The sequence below is a fragment of the Orbicella franksi genome, chromosome 12 (genome assembly GCF_964199315.1).
Source record: "Orbicella franksi chromosome 12, jaOrbFran1.1, whole genome shotgun sequence".
In the NCBI taxonomy this organism is placed as follows: Eukaryota; Metazoa; Cnidaria; class Anthozoa; order Scleractinia; family Merulinidae; genus Orbicella; species Orbicella franksi.
In genome coordinates this window covers 18,953,470-18,978,173 of record NC_138156.1, presented here as the reverse complement: position 1 = coordinate 18,978,173, position 24,704 = coordinate 18,953,470, and the positions used below count along the sequence as shown (strand labels likewise).

Genomic DNA, 24,704 nt, shown 5'->3' with positions numbered 1-24,704 from the left:
TGAAATATAGTTTTGGAAATTCTGAAATATGGTTAAAAATGCTTGCCATGGCCACAAACTTCCTGCACAAAAATTTTAAACTACGCCACACAAATAGACCTTCAAAGTCTATATTACAATTTAATGTAAATTTGTGAAGGTGAATTAATCAACATAACACGAGCGTGGGACAAAGAAAAATTCTGAGTCTCCGACAGGAATCGAACCCATGACCTCCCGCACACCGGGCGGGCGCTCTATCCACTGAGCTACGAGAAGTCATGGAGAGTAAGGTGATTTAACTGAGTTCATACATGATAGGTGTCCTGCATAGTGCTAGGATCAACGCTATCGAATTCATCGTGAGTAGTGATAAGTTAATAAAGATGGTGAATTTTAGCTCAGTGGATAGAGCGCCCGCCCGGTGTTCGGGAGGTCATGGGTTCGACTCCTGTCGGGGACTCAGAATTTTTCTTTGTCCCACGCTCGTGTCATGTTGATTAATTCACCTTCACATTTCATTACCGAGCTTAAAATTCACCATCTTTATTAACTTGATGTAAATTTATTTACAATAACTTTGTCTGGTTAACAGGTGAAAATGCTTGTTTCATCAGATCTCGGGGAAAGAGCTGACCAATGACAGAAAAAAAAAATTGTTGGCTGCCATCACAATCTGTTTTATGTAGCTTCAAAGCATTTGAGACATGAACGATTTAACAAAATTTCTCTACAAAGTTATCAGATGATAGTTTTTCAAAGCAACTGAAGACTAGTGGAGGTTGAGACATTAGTTTCAAGAAGTATGTGCGTTCCCAGAAAATACCCACAGGGCCAAAGATTTTTTTTTTATTTTGACCCCTCACTTGTTTAGGTAACTGCATACTTTGATTCAAAATGTTTCACTTTGATACCCCCACTCCCTCAGAATCTCCAATGACCTTTCGAGGGGTGGGTGTGGTAATTTACCAGAACTGCAAATTGTGCCTAGTGTGCTGTAGCTCCTTACACATACGTGAGCCGCCTTGCTCAAATGCTTGTTCTGATCACAAGTAGCCATGGTGTATCAACATAACGTTACCTCCAAGGTGAATTGCACAAAGTGCAGAGAAACTTGTGGTGAGGATTCCCCTTTTCCACTTGTCACTGACTAAAATCCGGGTCTCTAATTAGGAATCTTCCACAATTTTAAATTCTTGAGAAAAAATGTCTAAGTCATAGGAATTTTAATATATTAAACCTAGGCTATCAATTCATTTCTCAAGATCGTAGTCCCTTCTAAGTATGCATGAAAGTTAATATCTTGAGGCTTTGACAGCTTTACAAGTCTGGTACTCCCTAACTTCAACAAAACCTTCCAATTTCAAAGGTCAAATACATGGAAATAGTCTTCCACTGAAGAACTTGTTTATTACTGGAGAAAGTTATGTAATGTATATACAAGGAAGATGTCTCCAAATGGGTGTTATTTACTACTTGTGCGTGAAATTTTATAGTATTATACATAGAAGAGGTTTTAATGATTGTCATGTACTGGAGTGGGTTATTGATGGAGCAGAACTAATGTTATTATTGCTGCTGCTGGTGTTTTTCTTCTTGAGATGAAATTTTCCTTTGATGAGCGAGGAAATGTAAATACGGACTTTGGTGTTATCTGTTTTCTTAATCCACACCTAGAAAAAAAAAAAGATGTGAAAATATTAATCTGGGAAACATCAAATCTAAACAACAACAAAACATTGGCACCCTTGCACTTTTGTTTGCAAGACTGTTCTAGGATTAGAAAAATTCAGCACTGGAGTTATTTACCTATAGAAACTGAAAGAAATAGAAACACAAACTTATACCAAAAATTTTCCTTCCGAGATCATCACTACAAATTATAGAAACATGTTTTTTAAAATTTTTTTTTTTCTCTCAATAAAGCTTGCATTTAACAAACTTGCATTTATGATCAGAGGGACAAGTATCCCATATGATCTATGTTTATTATGTATAGATCATCTTGCCAAAATACTTTCCTATAAAATTTAAATGCCCAACATTTGCTTGCTTTGAATAAGTAAAATAAAATATATATAATAAAAAAGTCAAGGCAATTAAATAAGATCAATCCTATATTTAGTTAATAAATAGTTAATTTGACTGACCTCTGACTGCCCAACAGAATGGAGTGAACCACTAGTGGAAGAGAAAATATTTATTATTGTGAGTGAAATGACCCCTTTAGACCCAAGCTCAAGTGTAATATTTACAACATGTACAGGAATAAGCAGCATTTGCAATAGGTCACATAAGTCGCATCTATGCCTGTGGTTTGCATGATTAACAGCCAGTGCTGGAGGAAAGGGTGTTTCCCTGTGCCCATTAGTTAGATAAGGACAACTGAAAAGAAAAGGAATTCATTGCACACTTGAATGGCAAAAATCATCATCATTGGCATCCGTTCATCTTAGAGTCTATGGAGTTGCACTCTGGATAGTGGTTCTGGTGCAGCATGGGGTGTTGTTGGACAAACCAATGCGGGAAAGGCAGTAGTTCCCACGGCAATAATATGTAGAATATTACCAGCAAATATTTGATTGCCGCCCTAGCACATTCAAACCCACCTATATCTCCCATTTTCTCGTGTTTCTACGACAAGTCCACATCCTTTGTGAAACCTAGAGAAAACAAAAGGAACCACTGTCATTGTAGTTTAATTTTTCTCAAGTTGGAGTTAGTACTACTGTCAGCTTCTCACATGTGCATGAGCAAGTGTGTAGTCTCTATTACCATTAGTAGAAAACAAGGGATTTTACCTACAATACACCACTAAACACACTCAAAGACTACATATGATGTAAGAAGAATGGGTGCAAGACATTATTCATGTATTATTGTGATTATCTACATCTACATCTACATTTATTACGTTGATAAAATCTTGGAAGACATCACATCAACTGTACATAAGAACTAAAATAGAATATATATATATGTATATCATGAATTATGTTATTTGTTAACAAAACTTTTGTCACCAGGTTTGTGAATTCCAACAGCTAAGGTAGCTGCAGTTCAAAACTATTATTAACCAGCAGTCAATTGATTCACTCCTGACCCATATCTTAAACCAGTTTGTTAACTGCTTTTAATTGTACCTAGTAATTTAATGTATTTGATAGAAATAAATTATTTACCATTTCTTGTCATAGAAAAGCTTTCCATCTTCAGATCGTACTTCAATTGGGTATGAGACTTCGGTGTGAGGACCATTTCCTGTAGATTATTTCAAAGCATGAACATTGATATCAGTCAGACAATCATCGCTTATATCAACAACCATTGCAAAGGCATCCCCAAACCCATACTGAAGATTCTCCAGTTTGAATTATAATCATCAAGGAAACAATTGTTTTTTTCTTAAGCAAGCACGTCGCAGGCCAAATTTCTCTTTAAGTTAAAGAATTTTTTTCCAACTATGTTAACCTGTATCAACCTGAAAATAACACTGTTATAATGGTCTATAATCCCAGATAAGAATTTCATTTTTTCATTTTTTTTTTTAAATCAAAAATCCTGACAGTTGAACTTGAATTGTTTTCTTTGATATCAATAGTGTTCAGGTCGAAACAAATTAACCACGGTTGGAAACAAATCAATTTGAAAAAAAATTGTTCTTCAATATACACAATGCCTAATTTTGATCTGAAGTTCACTTTCATTTCATGTTTAGAAATACTAACACTTAGCTAATAATAAAATCTACACTGCAATGACCATACCTGAGGAGGTCTTAATGCGGCTTGTTCCCGTTTTGTTCTGTGATTGAGCTTGAGATGATGAAACCTAGTATGTACCATTACAAACCATAAATGATGATAATACACAATAATCTTTGTGAAAATGAAGAGTGAATAATGCAATATCCATGGTAAGGAGAAGGACCACAAAGGATTACTACTGCTCCCAGACATCTGTTGAAATGCCTTTTTTTTTCAGGCCGTTTGACGCACTGTTGGTTTCAGCCGTGGATTCAAAAAAAGTGATCACGAGATGGAAAACATCTCTTGGCTAAAGTTTGCAGCACAGCTGTTGCAAATTCCTCAAAAGTAGCAAGTTCGAGACAAATCTTATCCATGCGATGGATTTTGCATCTGTCAAACTCTTGTCTGTGACATATCTTGGATTGTATCTTGCTAGAAAGCGTGAAACTCAACAAAATTGCAAACAAACCAAAACCATTTTCCCACCTCTCCAGGTAGAGACACTAATTTGTTGAGTGCTTTCAAGTCTTCCATGATCTCTTCATCGTCAAGCATATAGTTTATCTGGGGTGGGGTCAGTTAAGGTCATTATAAAGACAGAAGCCATAGTTTCACCCTACAAGACATCTCTCTGAAGTCATTGGTACTCAGTAGTCCAAACTTAACTACTGGTAACTTAAATAAACCTGTGTAGATCTCCTCCACAAACAAATTGAAATGTATGTTATTCATGGTAAGGTTGATGAATCAAAAGGATATGAGAAGTTTTCCTTCTTTTCTCAGGTGCAGGTAATGGATCATTGGGTCTTCTTCTTAGCTTTCTTGTGACAGCAGGTTTCACCTCCACTGAATCTACATGATAGAATTTAAAGCCACAAGCAATCTATCAGCCTAGTATAACTTCAGAGTCAAATTAATGTTGCGCCAGCTTAAACTGTCTGCAAATGACATTCTTGACTTGTTGCCTGTGACAATGTGGCACTGTGCATATTAATATAAAGTACAAGGTGGCTCTTTGGACAAAAATGTGGAATGTTTCATCACAATTAAAAATAAAGCATTTCAATTGAGCAGTAATTCACTAAATTATTATGCTGCATATCTTGCATAAGATCATTCACACAAAAGCTATTGATCAGTACTTTGACATGGAGCAGTTTGTTACCAAGAGCAAAAGGTGTAAGATCTGGCTGTTGATGCCAGTTAAGTAAGTTTAAGTCTGCGTACTAGCCAAGTGGCCCACCAGGCCCGAACTTATCCCAGTTTCTGTAGCATGAAGTGACTAGGAACATTTCTACTCCCCCTTGGATGGGATGCTAGTCCATCACAGGGTTACCCCTACCATTAAGTTAACTGGTACCCATTTGTACACCTGGGTGGAGAGAGGCACTGTGAGAGTAAAGTGTCTTGCCCAAGAACACAGCACAATGTCCCCAGCCAGTGTTTGAACTCAGACTGCTCGAAAAAAAAGACCCTGAGACTTAAAAGTGAGAGAAAAAATATTTTTGGACCATTCCTCACCCAAATAACAATTTGTATCAAAATTTCTGTACTGACCTCCAGTTAGCTCCATAGATACTCTCTCTGTCTCTATCACCTTTTTCTTCTCTTGTAACTCATTCAGCAGTGTCTCCTTAAGTTCAATTTTCTTTTGCTGTTAGAATTGAAAATTGAAATAAAACAGCTCAATGGAGCAACATGTGCACCCCTTTCAGCTCCAAGCTTGGAATATCAATTCTCATTACTGAGTCTTATACATTTCTTTTAATCTCAGTTCTGAGAATACGGTATACATCCACACAACATCCCCTAACTGATCAGGGCTGTCATTAAGGGCCGTAACCCGTATCTGTTACTGCTGAAAATGCTTCATTTTCCCTTGACGCTGCAGGTGAAATTGCCTGTTATTGATAAAATTTAACCACAAAGTAACACGTTTGCTACAGGTGTGGAGAACGTGACTACAGGTGACTCAAAACTTAATGATAGCTCTGCTGATGGTGTTCCTTTTTTCTCATCATCTGTCTCCTAGACAATTCACTGCTAGTTTCAGGACAAATAATATTTTAACCACTCATGGGAATTAAGCTTACCTCATATTCCTCTTGTGCCGCCTTCTGCTCGCGGATGTATTCTTTCTCAATTAGCTCAATCTAGAATGAGGACCAAAAACAGTGTTAAAAATTTCTATGGGCTATGTTTGGGTAAATGTTGATTTCAGAACAAAATGTTAATGCCCAGCATAAAAGATATAGAACAAATGAGTGGAAACGACCAGTAATTTGGGATTTGTGCTAACAAAAAGTATTCATTTTTTCATCAAAGATAAAACTTTAAACTAACCTCGTATTTCCTACAGATTTCTGCAAGTAAAAATAAAAGAAAAAAAGATCAGTGCAAATTTTCCACCCCTCGAAGTGAGTAAGTGATCAACACAGTTAACCCCGGCTGCAATTTACACAAGGTAGGGTAGATAAAGGATTAAAAAAGATCGCAGCTTCAACCTATAACCTGCATGTTACCAGTGCAATGCTATCCAAACTAAGCTATGAAGTTGCACATGTTTTAAGCAACATGGTCCTGTTTGAGGGGTAAAATGATATGCAACATACAAATGACAACATATATGCCAAAGGGGTTTCATTACCTTTTTCAGCAGGAAGGCAATTGTTTTTCACAGGCAGGTAAAACTTTTTGAACTGAATTTTGTTATAAGAAAAGAGCAGGAAATTTGGCCTCATTCAGTGTCCCAGATAAGTTAGGGGTCTCAGGTCAAAAACCTGACAAGATCAGCTACATGACCCAACAAATTACAGTCAAACCAAGTGAAGCGTACCCCTCAAGATTACATTAATGAATTGATTATTTGAATCTTGAACCCGCTAATCGTTTCAAGAATGTAATAATGAATTGACTATTTGAATATTGAACTCGCTAGTCATTTCAAAAATCGATATTAAATTGATTTTTTTGAACATTAAACCCATTAGCTGTATTCTTGGAACGACTAGTGGGTTCAATTTTCCAATAATCAATCCATTATTGCATTCTTGAAATGACTAGCGGGTTCAATATTCAAATAATCAATTCATTAATGTAATCTTGAGTGGTATGCTTCACTTGGTTTGACTGTAATAGAAAATGATTTGGTGGGAGCTGTGGGAATTGACCCGTTGGGATTCCTTATCAGCAACCTGCCTTGAAAACTTATCTGGAACCCTGGTCACAGCTGGTCAAGTTACCTAGGGCCCAGCCTTTAAATGAAACCTCTGAGCCAGGCGTTTCACAATTCAGTTATCATACCTGCGATAAGAAGTCTCTCACTTCTTAGCGCGTCAAGTTTATTCAGCCTCTTGGTATATTCAGTATGTTTACCTGAAACAGAACCAAACGGAAATCGGAAATTGGACTGAGATATTTATTAATACTCATATTGCATAAACAGTGCTTTGAAATTAAATATTCTTGACTAGAGAGCTCTAGGCTCGCAAAAAAATTGAATAAAAATGAAATATGTATTCATAGATACCACTGTTTAAATGCTGCAACTGTTGTTTAAAATCCTGTAACTTTTCTTGATACATTCTGAAAAGAAATTGAAAGTAGTTTACTTACACATGAAAGAAATCTTCTTTTTGTTAGCTAAAGAATATAACACTGTATGAGCTCAAGTGAAACTTGAACTCAGACTCTTGACATGTTGGTCCAAAAGATATCTGTACTCCACCACTACATAAAAGATGTTCTGGTTCAATGTACCCCACCTCTGGCCTCTGGAATTTTTAGTGCAGCTTCATACATATATAGGCTCCTTTCAAAATTTCAGCATTTGAGATAGCAACCCCCTGTGAAATTCCAATTTCCATGCATCGCATCGATTTGGATATTTTCTGGCATTGCACAAAGTGAAGTCTATTAAAAATCCCTTCCATAACAACATAGATAGAACTTGATCATTCTTGTCACCAGTAGATGTGATCCTTAAGAATCAACACCATGAATTATAGCCTCTGGCCAGGTCTATTTTGACAGTCTGTGAGGCATCGACTTCGGCTCAAATCTGATTCAATAAGAATCAGAAATGACTACTCTAAATATGCTCAAAAGAGCAGCTCCAGCCAGCAGTTGAAATACTGGGTGCTAACTAAAAGAATCGTAGCCTCTAAAGGCAAGACTGGAAATAAACTGCAGAAGGTAGTGAATATAAACAACACATACTTTGCAGACTGGCAACAACAATAGAAGGCATTACTTACTGTTCCTTCATCTCTGTAAACTCTTCTTCGAGCTTTGCCATATCAGTCTCACTCGCATCTTCTGTATCTAAGATTCAAAATACCAAAAAAGATTTATCAACTCCTTCACTGCTGCCAGAACTCTGAAAATACATCCTGTTTTTTAGTAATAGAATGAGTTTAACATTCTCATTTACCGTATTTATTTACTTACTATTTTAATTAACCAAAACGATAGAACCATTAATCAGAATGCATGAGACATGACCATCGCAATTTTTTTTGTAAATTTAAGTTTCATAAGTTAAGCTTAATGTAAACATGATTGGGTTCCATGACAAATTTATATAGAGTACAAACTTGACAATTTACAACATGGCTACACTAGTCTTGCTATCACCAATGCAGAAATTATACCTTCATCTGACTCATTCATCTGAAAAAATCCCCTATCCTCCTCGTCATCGTAAATATCAGAGCGGTTGTCATCAAAGCTTGCCTCTCGATTGAACACTGCCGCCATTTTTTTAATCCTTCCCGATGTTCTGGGTGCGCATGCTTGCTTGGCAAATACGCTGTCCTCGGAAGAATCACTTCGTGGGCTCACACTCCTTCCAGACTGAAAAAAGAAAACAATTTTCCTTACTAAATACCACTACATGTCATAAAAGTCCACAGATGAGAAATTTCGCCGATCTTCGCACTATCTCCTTACAGAATTGTCTCACGCAGCTTTGCCAATTAACCTTTTGAATAGCGGGTACCCGTTAGAATTTTCTTCGAGACGGATCTCGCCTGCTCTTTGCTGTCTTTTACTGTAGCTGTGACACGACAGCAGAGCGCGCGGTGAAATGAGTTTCCCAGGTGATTTCTGAGCACCAGGAAAGGACAATACTAGACAATAAATTGCGCCTTAGCGAAACTTTCTCAAAATTCGGATTTTTTTCATTTTTCTTCGTTGCTTGCAATCACCTCCAGGTAGCCAGCGAGAATTAAGCAGAAAATTTATTAAAGAAGGGAATCTAAGAAGCAAATCCGGCCTGTAGTGCAAACTATAGTAAACTTTGAGTCGGGCAACTGAAAATCAACCCAGTGCTTGAAGAGGTAAGATTTTCATGGAACAGGAAAAAAATACTATCTAGTCAAAAACAACATATTACTTTGTAACTGCCTGCACAGTATGATCTCAGGAGCTCCAAAACTAACCGAGATCTACCCCAACATCGATCGATCGACGAACGCAAACCTAGCTAAAACTCGAATCGAGTATTTCGTGCGTATAAAAAAAAAACAAGGAAATAATTACAGCGCTTGTGCCTTATACTACAAGAAGTACGAATTGTAGGGCATGCTGCTTTGGAGATGTATAAAAAATTAGTTGAAGTCAAGTATTAATAAAGGATCTTCAGACAAGCATAAATGTGTCAGCAGATTGATAAAGAAGGGGAAAAACACAGCTACTCCGTCCCACGCCAAACTCAGAAAAGTCCGAGAAAATTGGCGAATCACCGTGCTCAAGCAAATAAAAAAAGCTTGAAGAAAATTGCAACTATGAATTACCTTTTTTCCCTTGTTTCCGAGCTTGCTCTTCCCTTTGACTGTGGTCGTAGTGGATCTTTTTCTTCGGATTTTCTTGTGGGATTTCGTGGCTTCGACTCCTTTCAATTTAGGCATCTTGCTGTCGCTGGCCAAAACTGAAGTCACGCACTGTTTTCTATTTCTAGAGAAAGGACGAAAATCCAGCCAGTAGGATTTACCCAAGAGAATTTGCTCTCAGACGGTCACTCGTCTGGCAATAAAGGACGAAAATACCGTCCGAAGCTCTTCAGTCAGAAGTCTTGGACGCGAGTGAAATTTGTTGCTTACATTTCCTGCCACTATTTTTAGAACGAGACTCGTTGATTGGCTCACTGTTTGAAATTTACTTCCGGTTTGTGCTCTGTGCCGAGTGTCCACGCCTTCACGGAAAAGGTTGGTACACTTCGATCGCGAACTATCACAAGATCAGGGAAAAGATGGTGAGTCGTTTGTGTGTATGGAAAGGGAAATTATTCCTTAATCTTTCTTTCTGTCGCTCCAAAGAAACCGTTTTATCTTTCACTTTTTTAGTAAGCTGATATGTTGTGGCTCGTTGGTTCTCGTTACAGCATATTTCTATTCCGCACAACAACGTGTAAAAACCCGCCAATCTCGTTGTCACTGTTTAAACATCTTTCCTCCGTTGTAGAGTTTCTTCGTAAAAATTTCAGTTGCGCAGTGAACTTAGTATAGCATAATTTGAAATATTGCACGCCACTTTATTTGTTCCATATTGCGGGGAAAGAAAATTGGGGTGGGCTCTAGGGAGAATATAAGCTAGATACCCCTGGGACAAGGTGATAGGCCAGGGGTAATTTTTAGTTTTGAGTAGAACTAATGATTTCCTTGCTAACAGCACCCTGTTACACAAATAAAAACCTGTTGAACAATCCCTATTTCTATTACAGCTTGTCCTTGTACTTGGAGATCTTCACATCCCACATCGGCAACACAGTTTGCCTGCAAAGTTCAAGAAGTTGTTGGTAAGTGAAACTGCACAAGGATTTTAGTCTGTTGTAAAGCCTAGGTTTTCCTACCAGACCAGTAGTTAGTCTGGTTGGCTAGTTTCCATAGCACGTGGAGGCGCACACAATGGTTAGGGTGCCAGACTCCAGATTGAGCAGTTCAGGTTCAAGCTTTGGCCTGGGTCATTATGTTGTGCTCTTCGGCAAGACTCTTTGCACTCACAGTGTCTCTCCACCCAGGAATATAAATAGGTACTAGCAAATGTAATGCTAGGGGGTAACCCTGTGATAGACTTATATCCCATCTAGGGGGAGTAGAAATACTCCTAGTCACTTCATGCTACAGAAATCAGGATAAGCTCCAACTGCATTTCGGATCCACTGGTCTGATGTAGACTCTCTCTTACCTAATGTTCCATAGCATGAAGTTTTTTTTGGAGTAAATCTTACTAACCCTACAAGGGTAGGCTAGTCAGAATACCCTCAGCTAGACTGCAAAACAGTTGTTTTTTCTTCCCTATTCGAAAGGCGTGATCCTCACACGTGAAGCGCACTGGTCTCAGGTCGTCCTAACAAGCACTGAGTACAATGAATGTTGTACCCAAGAACATAGCAGAGAGAGACCAGCAAGGACTTAAATCCAGACTGCGCAATCTAAAGGCTCTGATCCATCGATTGTGTCATTGTTAAGTCTGTTTTAAGAATGTTAGCAGTCTTTTCAGTAAACATCAAGCACATGTGATTAATTAAGGATTTCTAGGTTGTTTGAAAATTCAGTAGCTGTCACTTAAACTTAACAGGCCACGTCACTGTTATTCCTCCACAGGTACCAGGAAAAATACAACACATTCTTTGCACTGGAAATCTCTGTACAAAAGATTCATATGATTACCTTAAGACATTGGCTAGTGATGTCCATGTTGTCAGAGGAGACTTTGATGAGGTAGTTTGATCCAACAATGCATGTGTCTTTTCCTGCCATTTTAGCAAGGTCCTAGCATGACATACAAGTAGTGTACTTTCCAATAATTTAAACACTCATGTCTACATAATGATAAATTGGATTATAATCCGTCAAGTATTTTCACACGGGCGGATTGGTCTAAATACATCGCATGACTGAATATTCCCCAGCTGAAACTGGGGAATATCTGAGTGATTATCCCCAGTTTTCAAAACTTTGTGTGTTGTGAAAAATGTTTGAAAGATAATAAACACATTTGCCTCCATTTGGCACGAAAATATGCTTGGATATAATTTTTTCATTGAACATTATCTGTTCCTAAAAGCTCACAGTTTTCCTCGAGCTATGCTCTTGGAAAGCTATTCACTTATCGGAACAGACAATGTCTGTGGACCAATACACAAGTACATTTTTGTGCCAGATAGAGGCTATTGTTTATATATCATCAGGTTTTGAACACTCGCTTAATATCCTGTGTCCACTGATAGATTATCCATCTTTTAGGAAGATATTTACAGTAAAGTGTGTTAAAAAACAAATGTACTAACAAATATACCCCTCTCAAATTAAATAACTTTTAACCACTTTTGAGATTCTACTTCATTTGAAGACTAGTTTAGCTAGATCACCTTCTATCACTGCAGTATAATGTTCATCATTAAATTTGTTTTGTTCCAGAATTTAGCGTATCCTGAACAGAAGGTAGTAAACGTTGGTCAGTTTAGGATAGGAGTGTGTCATGGTCATCAGGTTGTTCCATGGGGAGACCCTGAGGCCCTTGCTATGGTGAGTGAGTTTTAGTGAGAAGTCCACCCTTAGCATTTATGGTATCAAAATTACTGCACATGTCATCTTCTCAGTGAAAGCAAGGGCTTCACTAAGCACTGCTCACATGACAAATAGACTGTCTGTGAAAACAATTTTGTCCACCTGGTTCGACAATTTTCAGGAAATGTTCAGTTCAAAATGATTTGCCTGCCTGTAATAGCCATTTATATTTCTGCCAAACACCTGAAACCCTTGTGAATGTTTTAACATGGGCCAAACAAAAAGGAGATTTGTTACCTGTGTTGTTCCACAAAATATCCATACCCACCCCAAGGAAGGTTAACAGAAATTCTAATGAGGAAGGGAATTTCAAAAGCTAATTAAAAATTTTAAAGGAAGTATGAAGGTAAGCTGGAATTTCCAGGGGGGTAGGGAGGTTCAAACAAAAAAGTTTTCCATGCGAGGGGTATCGGTTATATTCTGGAATAACACATTACAGTCATGTGACAGTTTCTTTTGCAATTGTTTTAAAATGAGATCCAAACAAATTCCTGAATGACTTACTGGTACATATATAAGACTGCATAAAAATTCAGCTTGGGCTTCTGCCTAGGGTTGATTCATTAGTTCTTTGATGCAACATGATCCGAGTAATCTTGGATCATCCCAAAGGAACACACCCTAGTTGGTATTTGCAGTTTAGTGATAGTTGATATTGTTCTGTTTAGCTTCAGCGTCAGCTTGATGTTGACATTCTAATCTATGGTCACACACACAAGTTTGCTGCATATGAACACGAGGGAAGGTTTTACATAAACCCTGGCTCGGCAACTGGAGCCTTTAATCCACTCCAAAGGTAAACTCATGATGTACTTATACCTTATCGTACCTTTATGATTACATGCCTCGGCTGCATTTCAGGCAAGTTTGGTTGAGCCATGGTTCATATTTTGGCAAGACGTTGTCAATCCAAAATACCCATGGCTCAACCAAATGAATGTGATATGCTGCCAAAGCATGCCAAAGAGGTATGATTAGGTATTTTCTGTACCAAAATTTGGCTAAGTGAGCCTGTTTTCATAGCCATATCAGGTTAGTTACTTGATGTTGCTGGATTTAAGGACAATAGACACAGCTTCTGATTGGCTAGTTGGGAATTTGGGTATGGTAATGTATAATAACATGATTTGTCATATAACATGTTGTGGCAAATGAATGATGATGATGATGATGATTAGTCTAGTGGGGTAGGTAATCACGTAAAACTCACAGGATATGTTTTGGAAATTTTGAGTATGGCCCCTAAAATATGCCAGAATCCATTTTTGGGGTACGTTGCTGCAGTTCATGTTTACCCCTAATAGAGAATAATCAGTTCCGAAATCTTTTATTTGGAAGGGTGCCTTGCATAGCCAAGATCCATGTCACTTGCAAAATTAATAACACAAACTATCTTGGGTGTCTTCCTTTGAAATTGTGCACTAAAAGGTATTACAATATTTGGTAGCATTAATGTACCTGTAAAAACACATAATTGACTTCAAATACTTGTTTTCTCCTTCAGCGACATTGTACCTTCCTTTGTGTTGATGGATATTCAAGCTGGTACAATTGTCACTTACGTCTATCAGCTGATTAAGGATGATGTAAAGGTGGAGAGAATTGAATACAAGAAACCTGTATAAATTAATATTTCTGTCATTAACATTTGTATTCACTTTTTAAGTCTCCATAATACTATAATGATGTCAAGTAGTTTTTAACAAGAAGTCATAGAGAAAGGTAACTTGAAAAGATTGCAATTATATTCTGTCATTGCTGTACAAAGAAATCAATGGAAAGACCACAGGTGTGTAAGCTACTCTTGTTCACTTTACGGAATAAAGTTACTTTGATTTTATAATTATACCAAATAATGATTAACTTAGTTCATATGATCTCAAAAATGCACACTCTCTTTAGTTTCTTTTATAAAACCCTTACCTTAAATAAAGTTCCCTTCCCTTAATACAGCGTTTAGTTATTGTCTCTCTTATGAAGCCTCTATTCACTAAGATGTGCCCTTTCCAAAAGTCGAACAAAATAGTTCACTGATCAATATTGTTTTAAAAATGGTGAATTTGTTAGAGGCAGGAACCGAGCAGTTAAAATTATAACTGTCTGCTCAGTAAGCTATACCAATGATCCAAGCCTGCACTTGGTTGCTGGTGTCACAGTACACTGATTGTCATGTTCAGGCCAATGAACATCAGAGACAATGATATGGATAATGATGTTCATATTTGTATGTATATTGACAAGTATGCTATTCAACCATGTTTTGTCAAATTAAAGCATTTTATTTTAAAAAACTTTTGAAAAGTGGAAGTTACTAGTTTGCCTCTTATTTTATAAATACTCACCCCTCAAAACATACCATACATTATTTTTTGTCTGTAGTCAAGTAGGTGGACTAAACTGTGACATGGCAAATTAAAAGAGAGCAAATTAGACAAGTAAGGGAGGGAGGGGAAAATCTACCCATGACAATCCATAATATTGTAAGTGCAGGGTCATTCTCTTCTTATTTCACTTGCTTGCCAAATTCCCCCCTTCTCCAAACTTTTTCCGAGAAAAGAATAAGGATCTTCACACAGGAGGCTATGTGACAGTCTCTGTAGAATAGAGATGCACATGGTATGGATGTTTTCCTGTGGGGATGAAAATGACAGTATCTGTTCTGATAAGTGAACAGTTTTCTGTAAGTGAAGCTTGAAGAAAATGGCAAGCTTTGAGTAACAGACAATATCCAAGGCAGGGGTTGAAAAAAGGGCTGTCTAGACATCTGGGACAAGTAGATTTTCCTGCTGGGCAAGTTACCTTTCATTCACACTAGCATTGCCCACTTATACCTTTCAAAATAATACCTTTAGTAGGTACATGAATCTTCCCACCAATCGTTTCCTGCAAAAATTCACATTTTGCTTTGAAACTAATTTAAGCTGCTGCTTTATGGTCATCTCATAATCACACCAAACTCCAAAATGACAGTAAGTCTAAACATCAATTTGGTAAAGAAAAACACTAAGGGCATGAAATGTGCAAGGCTCCTGGCAAGTCATCTGCTTACTAAATAGCAATAAAAGTAAACAAAGACTTGCCAAGGATGACTAAACATGTATGTCTGTCAAGGCAAATGAAGCCATTTTTTCACACAATATTATCGTGGGTCATCTCTGTTTTTGACACCTTGGTCATTTTATCAAAAAATTTACGTTTAGTAGTTGTTTGTGTTCAAAACTGTTGGTAGCCTACAAATCATAGGCTTGTTTTCTGCTGCTCTCTAGTCGGGTACACGTTCCTCCCTGCCAACAGTGGCTGGTAATTGAGCATATGCAAATCAGAGCTATCCATAAAGGACCGTAACCCTCAACACCTATTTCTGCTGAGTATGCTCTATGGGTCCTTGATGTTTGTTGTAGGTGTGACAATTAAGGCAACAATTGCAACCTAAAACTCAACAACAGCTCTGTTTATAATATCCAGTTCTGTTTCAGCAAATGCTGAACAAGAGAATACAAAATAATAATAATAATAATAATAATAATAATAATAATAATAATAATAATAATAATAATAATAATAATAATAATAATAATAATAATAAAAACTAGGGGATAACACTTGACTTCACCAGTGATAATTTGTAATGTCAAGAATAGCCTTGCATTGATTTATGGAATAATTATGAATACTTTATTATTTCTTTACTGAATTGTACATATGTGAAGGCATTTCCAGACTAATATACATTGCAGTTATGAATCAAACAGTGGATTAGGCTTACACCCTTCAAAATAATACCTGTCAGGTGCGTGAATCTCCCCACCTACCCTTTCCTGCAAAAATTCACAATTTGCTTGGAAATTAAATTTATGCTGCTGCATAATGACCATATTATAATCAGGCCAGTCTACAAAATAGCAACAAGTCTAAACATCAGTTTGTTAAAGAAAAAACACAAAGAGCATAAAACACAAGTCAAGTAAACAAGATGATGTGGTGGTTTGAAAGCCAATTACAATATAAATCCTTGGTTGAGAGATTTAGTTGTTAGACTGCTTGGTGTCTGTTTTCCTCTGCAAAATCAGGAAGAGAGTATGAAGGGAGATATAAAATGAGAAGAGATTGGAATGAGGCAAAGGTGTGGCACCCCTTCTAACCCATATTACCCCTTTCGGCATTCACATTTGCAAGGAAAAATGCTAGGTAGACCTTAAGAGAAAAAGGTGACTGTATGCAGAGTAGCAATCTGCTTGTCTCTTTTTTTAAAAGCATTGTTTACTGTTGAACTGAGAAGAATGGCCATAATATATGAATGTTACTAATAATTATTATAAAAGTGAACCATATTTGAAGGTATGTTGCTCTCAGAAAAACCCATAGAACACACAAAGGTTTTTTCAGTTTAAACAACCCTCCTCTGCTCTCCATTCCACTGGAGTTTATAGTTTAACAATATTTCCCTTTAAAATTTTAGCTTTCAAAACCCCTGGGGGGGACTCCCACATCAAAAGGGTGGGGTGCACATCGGAAATTTTGAAAAGAACCCATAAGAGGTATCAAGATCCTGTTTTGTGGGTGTGGCTTGAAATTTTTTTCACCCCTACAAGGTACTAAAATAATCTGTCATTTTTTAATTTTTTTTTTTCGGATCAGTACCCCAAAAGATACTGCAGAAGCTTCTGCTGTGGACCTTTTGAGGCTGAACACCCAAGGAGGTACCAAAACCACTTTTTTAACCCCTCAAAGGTACAACAAGCACCCCTGTCCTTTTTTACATGAGAGTCCCTGCCAGTTAAAACCCCTTCCTCTCAGGAATTTCCATGAAAGCACCCTAATGGGAATGTTCTCTTCAATAATTCTTGTTTTGGTAGGTCATATATTATCATCTTTGAACAGACTGCACTGTCCCATTAAAATGCAACATCCCAAAGTGCTGTACACAATTGCAGCCCATCAAACCTATACTAACAGATGATTAACATTACAGTGAAACCAAATTTAGATATTAAATATATTCTCTAAAATAAATATTAATAGTTCTACATTATTTTGTATTTATTTCATTAATAGCAGCTTCTAACTCAGCTTAATTTTTATCTAGTACATACTAGAACAGTGCTTGAAAATAACAGTTTTAATTCTATTAGGTGTACTTGTCTAGTGATGCTCTAAAGTTTTGTATTTCTTTGCATTCCTTTGTTTTTAACATGAAATATATGGCACTTGACAACCAATTTTTGCACAAACTGGGCAATATTATTTATTGCTATCAAACTATTTTTGGTTGTAAAGTTATAACCTGCACTTCAGCTGACTACTCTGCACATCCTTACTCCCATGAGAGACCCATACTCTGAAGCAAAAACTCCCCTGTATTCTGCTTCTACATACTATAGGAGTAACAAACTACCCCAGGATTATTCTGCGCAATGGCATGGAAAGAACATGAGCTGGAGAAAAACATTTTCTATGCCATCATTTTCCTGGCCACAGGAATTGACTTGACTATAACTTTCAGTGGTGTTAAATACCAAAACTGATAGTCACTGGAGAACCTTGCCTTAGTAAACATTTCTCTCTAAATTACCAAGCCTTCATTCCTGAGACATGATTACATGCTCAAATTAGATTTTACCAGATGTTCTGTCCTGAAGAATACGAAGATCTGGGTGTGAGATAAGGAAAATAATTTACTGTGCAAAAACTGAGGCTATGAAAAGTTGCTTAGTTATAATCATCACTGCAGTCAATCCTCATGCTCAACAGCTTGACCCACTCTCTGTCCATCACCCCAGTTGAACCCCCCAGGCCTGTCTTCTTCTGGCAGAGGCTGGTAGTTAGGGTCCTCAGGAGCTGCATCAAAGATAGCTTTCCTGCAATCAATAATTTGGAAATAACTTTGTTAAATTTTACCTAATGTATTTAAATGCAAAACTGTTGAAATTAGACTCTTATATAATTCCCATTTGAAGGTCTAAAATGCCAAGACTTTAAACAGTCCATCAATTTTGGCAAGACTGTTAAAATTGAAACATGCAGTTTTACACCTTTGACTGATTGCCAATTGATTAATTGATTGACTGATTGCTGATTGAGTGATTGCCAATTGATTGATTTATCCACTGATTGATGTAATTAATTATGTCACTTAACAAATAGGTCATTTCCCAGTACAATGCACCTCTGTTTCAAGATGCGTCTGATATGTGATGAACATGAAGGCGGAACACATGTATGTTTTCCATAAGAATGGTTTTGCACAAAGACTCTTTTTGACACTGACAGAGGCAAAAGGCAACTCGGAAATGGCTTATTGAAATCAAGGATATTTATAGTGGGTTTCAACCAGTGGCTTCTTATATTCTTACATAATTCCTGGAGTCTTGAGTATCCTAAAACCACCTGGCTGCTCTGGAAACACATCCTCCAAGAAATAATAGACATGACCCACTGCAATACCTGCAAAGACATGTGCAGTCAGAGTGACAAACATGCCAGTAATCAAGCAAGGGATGAAGACAAAATAATTAAATAAGCAATGTGTAGTTCCAGAAAATATCCATACCTACCCCACGGAAGGGATTTTTTCTAAGTCACCCCACCCCTCTGGAAATTCTGATTGAGCTTCATACATTTTCTTTAAATTTTTTGGTCTCACAGAACCACCCACCCCCCCAGGAAATTCCAATCCCTTCTGTGGGGGGAGTAAGGATATTTTCTGGAACTGAACAATTATAATTTTTTGTGAAACTCAGAAAACCATCAACACCAGAAATATTTTGAAATGTTACTGACTGTGTAGCAAGGAAAAAGCCAAATAGGCACACGAAAGCTAAAAGGCAAACAGCAACCGTAATTTGGTTTGCAGTAATCACGTTTGCTTGCCTGTCCTGAACTTCATTGTGATTGGTCAGTACACAACTGACCTGTCAGAAGTGTTCACAGTTTTTTGACTCACACAGTAATAACCTATTAATAATTTACCTATAAGATCGACCATGACAGAATTTCCCAGCATAAGGGAGAAACCAAACAGCACCCAGGGCAAGAAAGGAGCTTTGAATGTTAAAAGACCAAAAAAGTTCATCCGCACAAAAGGATTTCTTCGGCTCCAAATGTACACCAGCATAATCGTGAAAGCCTGACCTAGGAAAACTAAGTTGACAAACAAGGCAATTATCTGAGCACAAAAGGTCAAAGAAAATGCTCTCAAGTATGTAGTGATAGAAAATTGAAAGGAGTTAAGATGCTTTGCTGGTGTTAATTTGTCTTAGGAGACTGAAATAAATGAAAAACTCAATTCACAAGCTTTTCACTAGAATTTAGTGACACTGATTGGAAGTTGATAACATCCTACTAAATTATTGGATTGATCTTTCCTAGAATGAGTTTTTCATTGGTACTCAAGGGTCTACTAGCCTTTAATATGGGTAATGAAATCAAGAGAAAGTGGTATAACGGAACTGCTCACAGTGGAAACTGTGAGGGGTCTACAAAGAGAGTGGGCACCAGCTATCTGTCTGCCAGTTTATCTGGAGCTTGATTTCCCCAGTCACAGAAGGCTGACTTAAACTTATTCATTCCTAAGAAAGGATACAGTCATGATTGCTCCACCAAAAATGAACATAAACACAAAGTCTGCTGTTCGTCCCCGGAACGAGCCTTCTTCTAACATCCTGCAATAACGGTATCTGGCCAGTGCTAAGGAAGGTTTACAATTGAACATATGATCCACTTCCAAGATAGTCACAACAACAATATATGACAAATTACATGCTTAAGCATTGTAAGCATCCTTGATAGGCTTAAATGTTTGCCAACATAGACAAGGGGTAGTTCCAGGCAACCCTTGTCAAAGATAAATCGGGAGAGACAACTTTAAGGCTTGCGAAATGCTTAATAACATATATTTCATCACAAGGCTGAAGTTATCTTTAGTTATCTGTGTGGCTGGGACCATTACTGAGGGTAAATTTGTGAGTGGTGCTATTATGTCAAACCTGCAGTGTTAAAGTGCTACTATCAGGGCTTGACAAGTGGCTAGTGACTACTTAGATGTTAGTAGCCAAAAGCATTTTTTCACTAGCCAAGTGTTGAGGTTGGCTACTTTGTTACATGAAATTTCCACAACACGTTTATTTCACAATTTGAGGGTGTGCAGATTTTGAGACACTTAAATTCGCAATTTTGCAAAAATCTGTATTTTGAAGCACTTTACCTTTGCATTTTTGAGTAACACAAAATTTGTTTCCTTTGCAACGTTACTTAAACATGTCTTTGAATTTACTAAACTGACTTTATCAAAGGTACAACAACGTCAAAAGTAACAAAAACGCAATGGCGGGACTATATGTCAACAGTAACATAATGTGTTATGTTCCTGACACTTACTTATTCACGTCACTTTAATTTCGTGATTTTTTTTTTTGAATTGCAAAATTCGCAAAATTAATGTGTCGCGAAAATTTCAGGTAGGTCCAATAACAGCAGAATGTACTAGCAAAACTTGAAAGCACAACGCAAACGACTCTCTCTAATACATAATGTTGGTAATTATACTGTACTTAAACTAGTTTCAAAAAAGTTCCAGTTCCCGAAAAGACTGTCAGGACTCTGTTTTTCTCTGAAACTTCCTTGGAAAAATATCGAGACCCCCAAGAAGTCACTGTAAAAATTATCGAGACTTCTTCAGAGACAGGTGCTGTAGAAATGTTTCAAAAGCAAAACAACTTTGTGAACGATACTGTAAATTGTTGCTGGTGAAATTCCACTGCTAAAAAAGGCTGATTTAAATGTCGAAGGAAATAAATCTTTCTCACCTAATTATTTCTGTGGTGGTAAGCTTGTAAGTATGCATACATGACAAATCCTGTATATATTGTTACGCTAAATAAAATGTTATCCCTTACAGTTCCGCACTATTTTGCGCATGAAAAAATTTTCATAACAAAAACAGAGCATTGATGCGTGCTTTCAGAAAATGCTGTCTAGTTTGTCAAATATTTCTTTCAACAAAATTAACATGTTCAGTTCTCCATTTACGTACCACACAGCGAAAAGTAGACATACATGTTGAACAGCACATGCCCGGTACCATGATATGTCCACAATGAAATTCTGACTTTATTTCTGAGAACAGTGTAAATTTTGTGTTTGTCTTCCTTGAAGAAGACAAACTAGTTCAGCCAATTTCATTTTGTTGACTAGCCAAAGTGGCTAGTGGAAATCGAAAACCTACTAGCCAAAACTAAATTTCTACTAGTCTGTGGCTAGTTGGCTACTGTTAGTGTCTAGCCCTGTACTATGACAAAATTTTTAGCCCTTTAAATTTTTAGGTTTATCGCACAGAATTATACAAAAGATTTAAAAGACAGTTTATCCTTTGTGAATATCTGTATTGGTTCCAGCGATATTTAAAGTTTGAAAAATGTGTAAAATATACAAATGAGATCACTGATGACGTCATACACTCAACCAAATATTACTTCAAGTATATGAATAGAGCTATCTTGGTCAATTTGCAGTATAAACTATTGAAACTTGGTAGGCAAATAGTTTTACATGCAACACACCTACGGCTATAAAAATTTCCATTCCCATGGTAACCCTTTCTTTTCCAGTCTTGTCCAATCTGATTTCAATATTTTAGTGATTTTAAGTTCAAAAAAAAGAAGGCCATGAACTCTACCTAAAATATATATATGTTAGCTAGATCATGCAAATGAGGTACCATTGGCAAATATCAATATGGAATGCACAAGGTGGCCAGAAAAACCTTTAATATTGGGGAAGTCTGTTCCAGTATGATGCCATGGTAAATGTTAAGCTCATATTGTGGAGCACCTCTAGTTCAATCTTACTGCAAAATATCAAACATTTCAAACACAAATTGGCTGAGATATCTTTGTTCATCATACTGGTTTAGTTTATGACATCATCACTTGGCTTTAAGTCATTTATTTTAAAAACTTTATATCTCTGGAACAAAAAGAGATATAATAAAAAATGATCGATATTATTTCCTTCAATAAATCCCTCAAAACCACATGGATTAAAAAATATTTAGATAACAACAATAAGGGAAAATGGAAAATCTTTTTTGATATAACCCTAAAAAAATATGGCTGTCAAAACTTTTTTTCCTACAACCTCAACGTTAGAGACACCTTATCGACAATAACAACTTCGGATGCCTTTTTAAAAGAACTGTTAGGAATCTGGGCAGAAGTTAACTTTGAACCTGAAATAACATCGAAAGATCACTTTCTGGATCAACAACTTTGGCATAACTCCCTAATAAAGATAGCCAACAAAACAGTTTTATTAAAAAATTGGTTCACTAAGGGAATAACTCGGGTGAAACATCTTTTAGGACTGGACAACAACTTTCTCTCGTTAAATGATTTCCGCTGTAAGTATGAAATAGACCCTCGCCCTCTAAGCTTCTACGGATTAATATCGGCTGTAAAGTCTCTTTGGACTGATTCTAATTTTCAAGATTTACAGAAAACCGACTACGAATATGAGCCACTTACAACAAGAATTTTGCAGGTCAAAAAAGCAACTACAATAATATATAAAAAACTGATTAGTAACAAGAGTTTAACCCCAGAGTCAAGTCAAAAGAAGTGGCTAGAGGATTGTGGCCTACCAATAAATGACAACATAAATTGGAATGCTGCCTATCTTTTAGCTAAAAAATGCACAAAGAACACTAAGCTGATAGAGTTTCAGTTTAAATTCTTACATAGACGTGTACCAACCAATAACTTTTTATTTAGAATAGGTCTACAGGGCGATGAAAAGTGCAGTTTTTGTCACACCTCCTCTGAGTCAATAATTCATCTTTTTTGGTCATGTCGCCAAACATCTCACTTTTGGAATAAACTTACTGAATGGCTGAAAAACTTAAATTTACTTCCTAGAGATTATGCTTTGACAAATATTACTGCTTTGGGTCTGAGGCCAGATATCTCTCAATTTGCGCTCCTTATAAATTACTGCTTTCTCTTAGCACGATATCACATATGGCTCGCCAAAACAAAAGATGATCGTCCAAATCTTACGCTTTTCATATGCACACTAAAATCACAATATGAAATAGAAACAAAAAGTGGAGACACAAAGAAATGGAAACCTCTTACAGGATATATGAGGATTTAATTAATATTTTAGATTATATTTTCTGTAGGGTTATCTATCTCCTACCCATTAATCTATTTCTAATCTCCTGTCAGATGCATAACTCGTTTTACTTTTAATGTACCACATGCCTTTGGTCTGTTTTTTATGTTTCTGTACTACAACCTCAAGCTGTAATGATAACTAGCTATTTTTCTTCTCAGTTTTTTTTTTCTTTGCCCCTTGTCGTCACTGTATTTCTTAATTGTGTAAGTCGTGTAACTGTATTTGTTAGTAATGTAAGTCGTTTAGATATTGTAATTTAAATAGTGTAAATAATTAGAGCAATATAATGTAAATAGAGTTAGGGATGTAAGTAAGCATTGGTTTCCCTTGTGTTATTGCAAATAAAAAAAACAAAAAAAACAAAAAGAGATATTTGAATAGAGTAAAAAGCATTTTTCTTGTTGTACAGACTATTTCACTTGTCTATGTTTTAAAATGGCTTACATGGGAAAGATGCGATTTTCGTCATAGCACCACTTTAAAATCTTAATTCTCCTTTCTTATTATCATACATTCATTTCAAAATTGGTACAGAGAATTTGGTGGTACTGACTATACACTTGTCACCCGTCCGTAGAACATGATAGATAATATTTTATAAGTAACTTCAAGAACATAATTTACTTCAATATTAAAAAGATACGTGAAAATCATATTGAAGAAGAAATTAAATCCAATTGTTCCAAAGAACAAAAAATTGGTAATCAGTCTCCAAAGCTGGAAAAAACAAACAAACAAACAAAAGTTAGTAAATGTCCTTCTTTTTGTTCATATTATCTTAACTTTAAGCTTAAATTTTGCACCTAAAATATCAAAGTAAGCAACAAAATAAAGAAATCATACTATGCTGAATCTTGTAAAATTTCCTAGATCTTATGGAAACATTTTTATTTTCTAAATTTACAAAATTTCTTACCTGATATCGTTGGAATATGAGTTCGGGATTAAAATAAAGCTGAAAAGGCGTTATCAATTCCAGTTGCTATAAGCAAACAAAAGGAAAGAAGAAGATTCACGGATGTGCAACTCACATAGAGGGCATATTCATTTCACTGCGTGCAGCTTAAAAACGGCAGCAATTCAGCCAGAAAAAAAATCCTCACCACTGCAAGAGTTGTAACTACACAGGCAGTCGCATATGTCCGTGTAACCACGGGCATTTGCATGTATTCTTGCTGAAACGTTTGGTACGCCATTTTGTTGATCTTCCTCAAAGACACGTCAGTGAATCCAA

The 24,704-nt window shown here is 36.6% G+C and overlaps 3 protein-coding genes across 3 annotated transcripts; 1 reads left to right on the top strand and 2 right to left on the bottom strand.

The window, feature by feature from the left end:
* Positions 1 to 408: 408 nt before the first annotated feature.
* LOC145464396 (sin3 histone deacetylase corepressor complex component SDS3-like) lies at positions 409 to 9,808 on the bottom strand. Its single transcript, XM_081448271.1, has 15 exons — positions 9,524 to 9,808; positions 8,381 to 8,582; positions 7,985 to 8,051; positions 7,258 to 7,313; positions 7,032 to 7,103; positions 6,072 to 6,091; positions 5,822 to 5,881; positions 5,286 to 5,382; positions 4,489 to 4,580; positions 4,215 to 4,298; positions 3,747 to 3,810; positions 3,162 to 3,240; positions 2,589 to 2,642; positions 2,130 to 2,160; positions 409 to 1,652 (listed from the first exon to the last, which is right to left on the bottom strand). Exons 1-15 carry the CDS (start codon positions 9,635 to 9,637, stop codon positions 1,506 to 1,508), a joined length of 1,239 nt encoding a protein of 412 aa, XP_081304397.1. The 5' UTR covers positions 9,638 to 9,808; the 3' UTR covers positions 409 to 1,505.
* A 124-nt stretch (positions 9,809 to 9,932) lies between these two features.
* On the top strand, positions 9,933 to 14,244 carry LOC145464414 (vacuolar protein sorting-associated protein 29). The gene is made up of 6 exons (XM_081448294.1): positions 9,933 to 9,981; positions 10,450 to 10,524; positions 11,333 to 11,449; positions 12,149 to 12,256; positions 12,967 to 13,094; positions 13,803 to 14,244. Exons 1-6 carry the CDS (start codon positions 9,979 to 9,981, stop codon positions 13,921 to 13,923), a joined length of 552 nt encoding a protein of 183 aa, XP_081304420.1. The 5' UTR covers positions 9,933 to 9,978; the 3' UTR covers positions 13,924 to 14,244.
* Positions 14,245 to 15,950: 1,706 nt separating this feature from the next.
* Positions 15,951 to 24,686, bottom strand: LOC145464406 (derlin-2-like). Its single transcript, XM_081448283.1, has 7 exons — positions 24,574 to 24,686; positions 24,387 to 24,452; positions 24,114 to 24,187; positions 19,881 to 19,974; positions 19,268 to 19,463; positions 18,652 to 18,742; positions 15,951 to 18,156 (listed from the first exon to the last, which is right to left on the bottom strand). Exons 1-7 carry the CDS (start codon positions 24,664 to 24,666, stop codon positions 18,030 to 18,032), a joined length of 741 nt encoding a protein of 246 aa, XP_081304409.1. The 5' UTR covers positions 24,667 to 24,686; the 3' UTR covers positions 15,951 to 18,029.
* Positions 24,687 to 24,704: the final 18 nt, after the last annotated feature.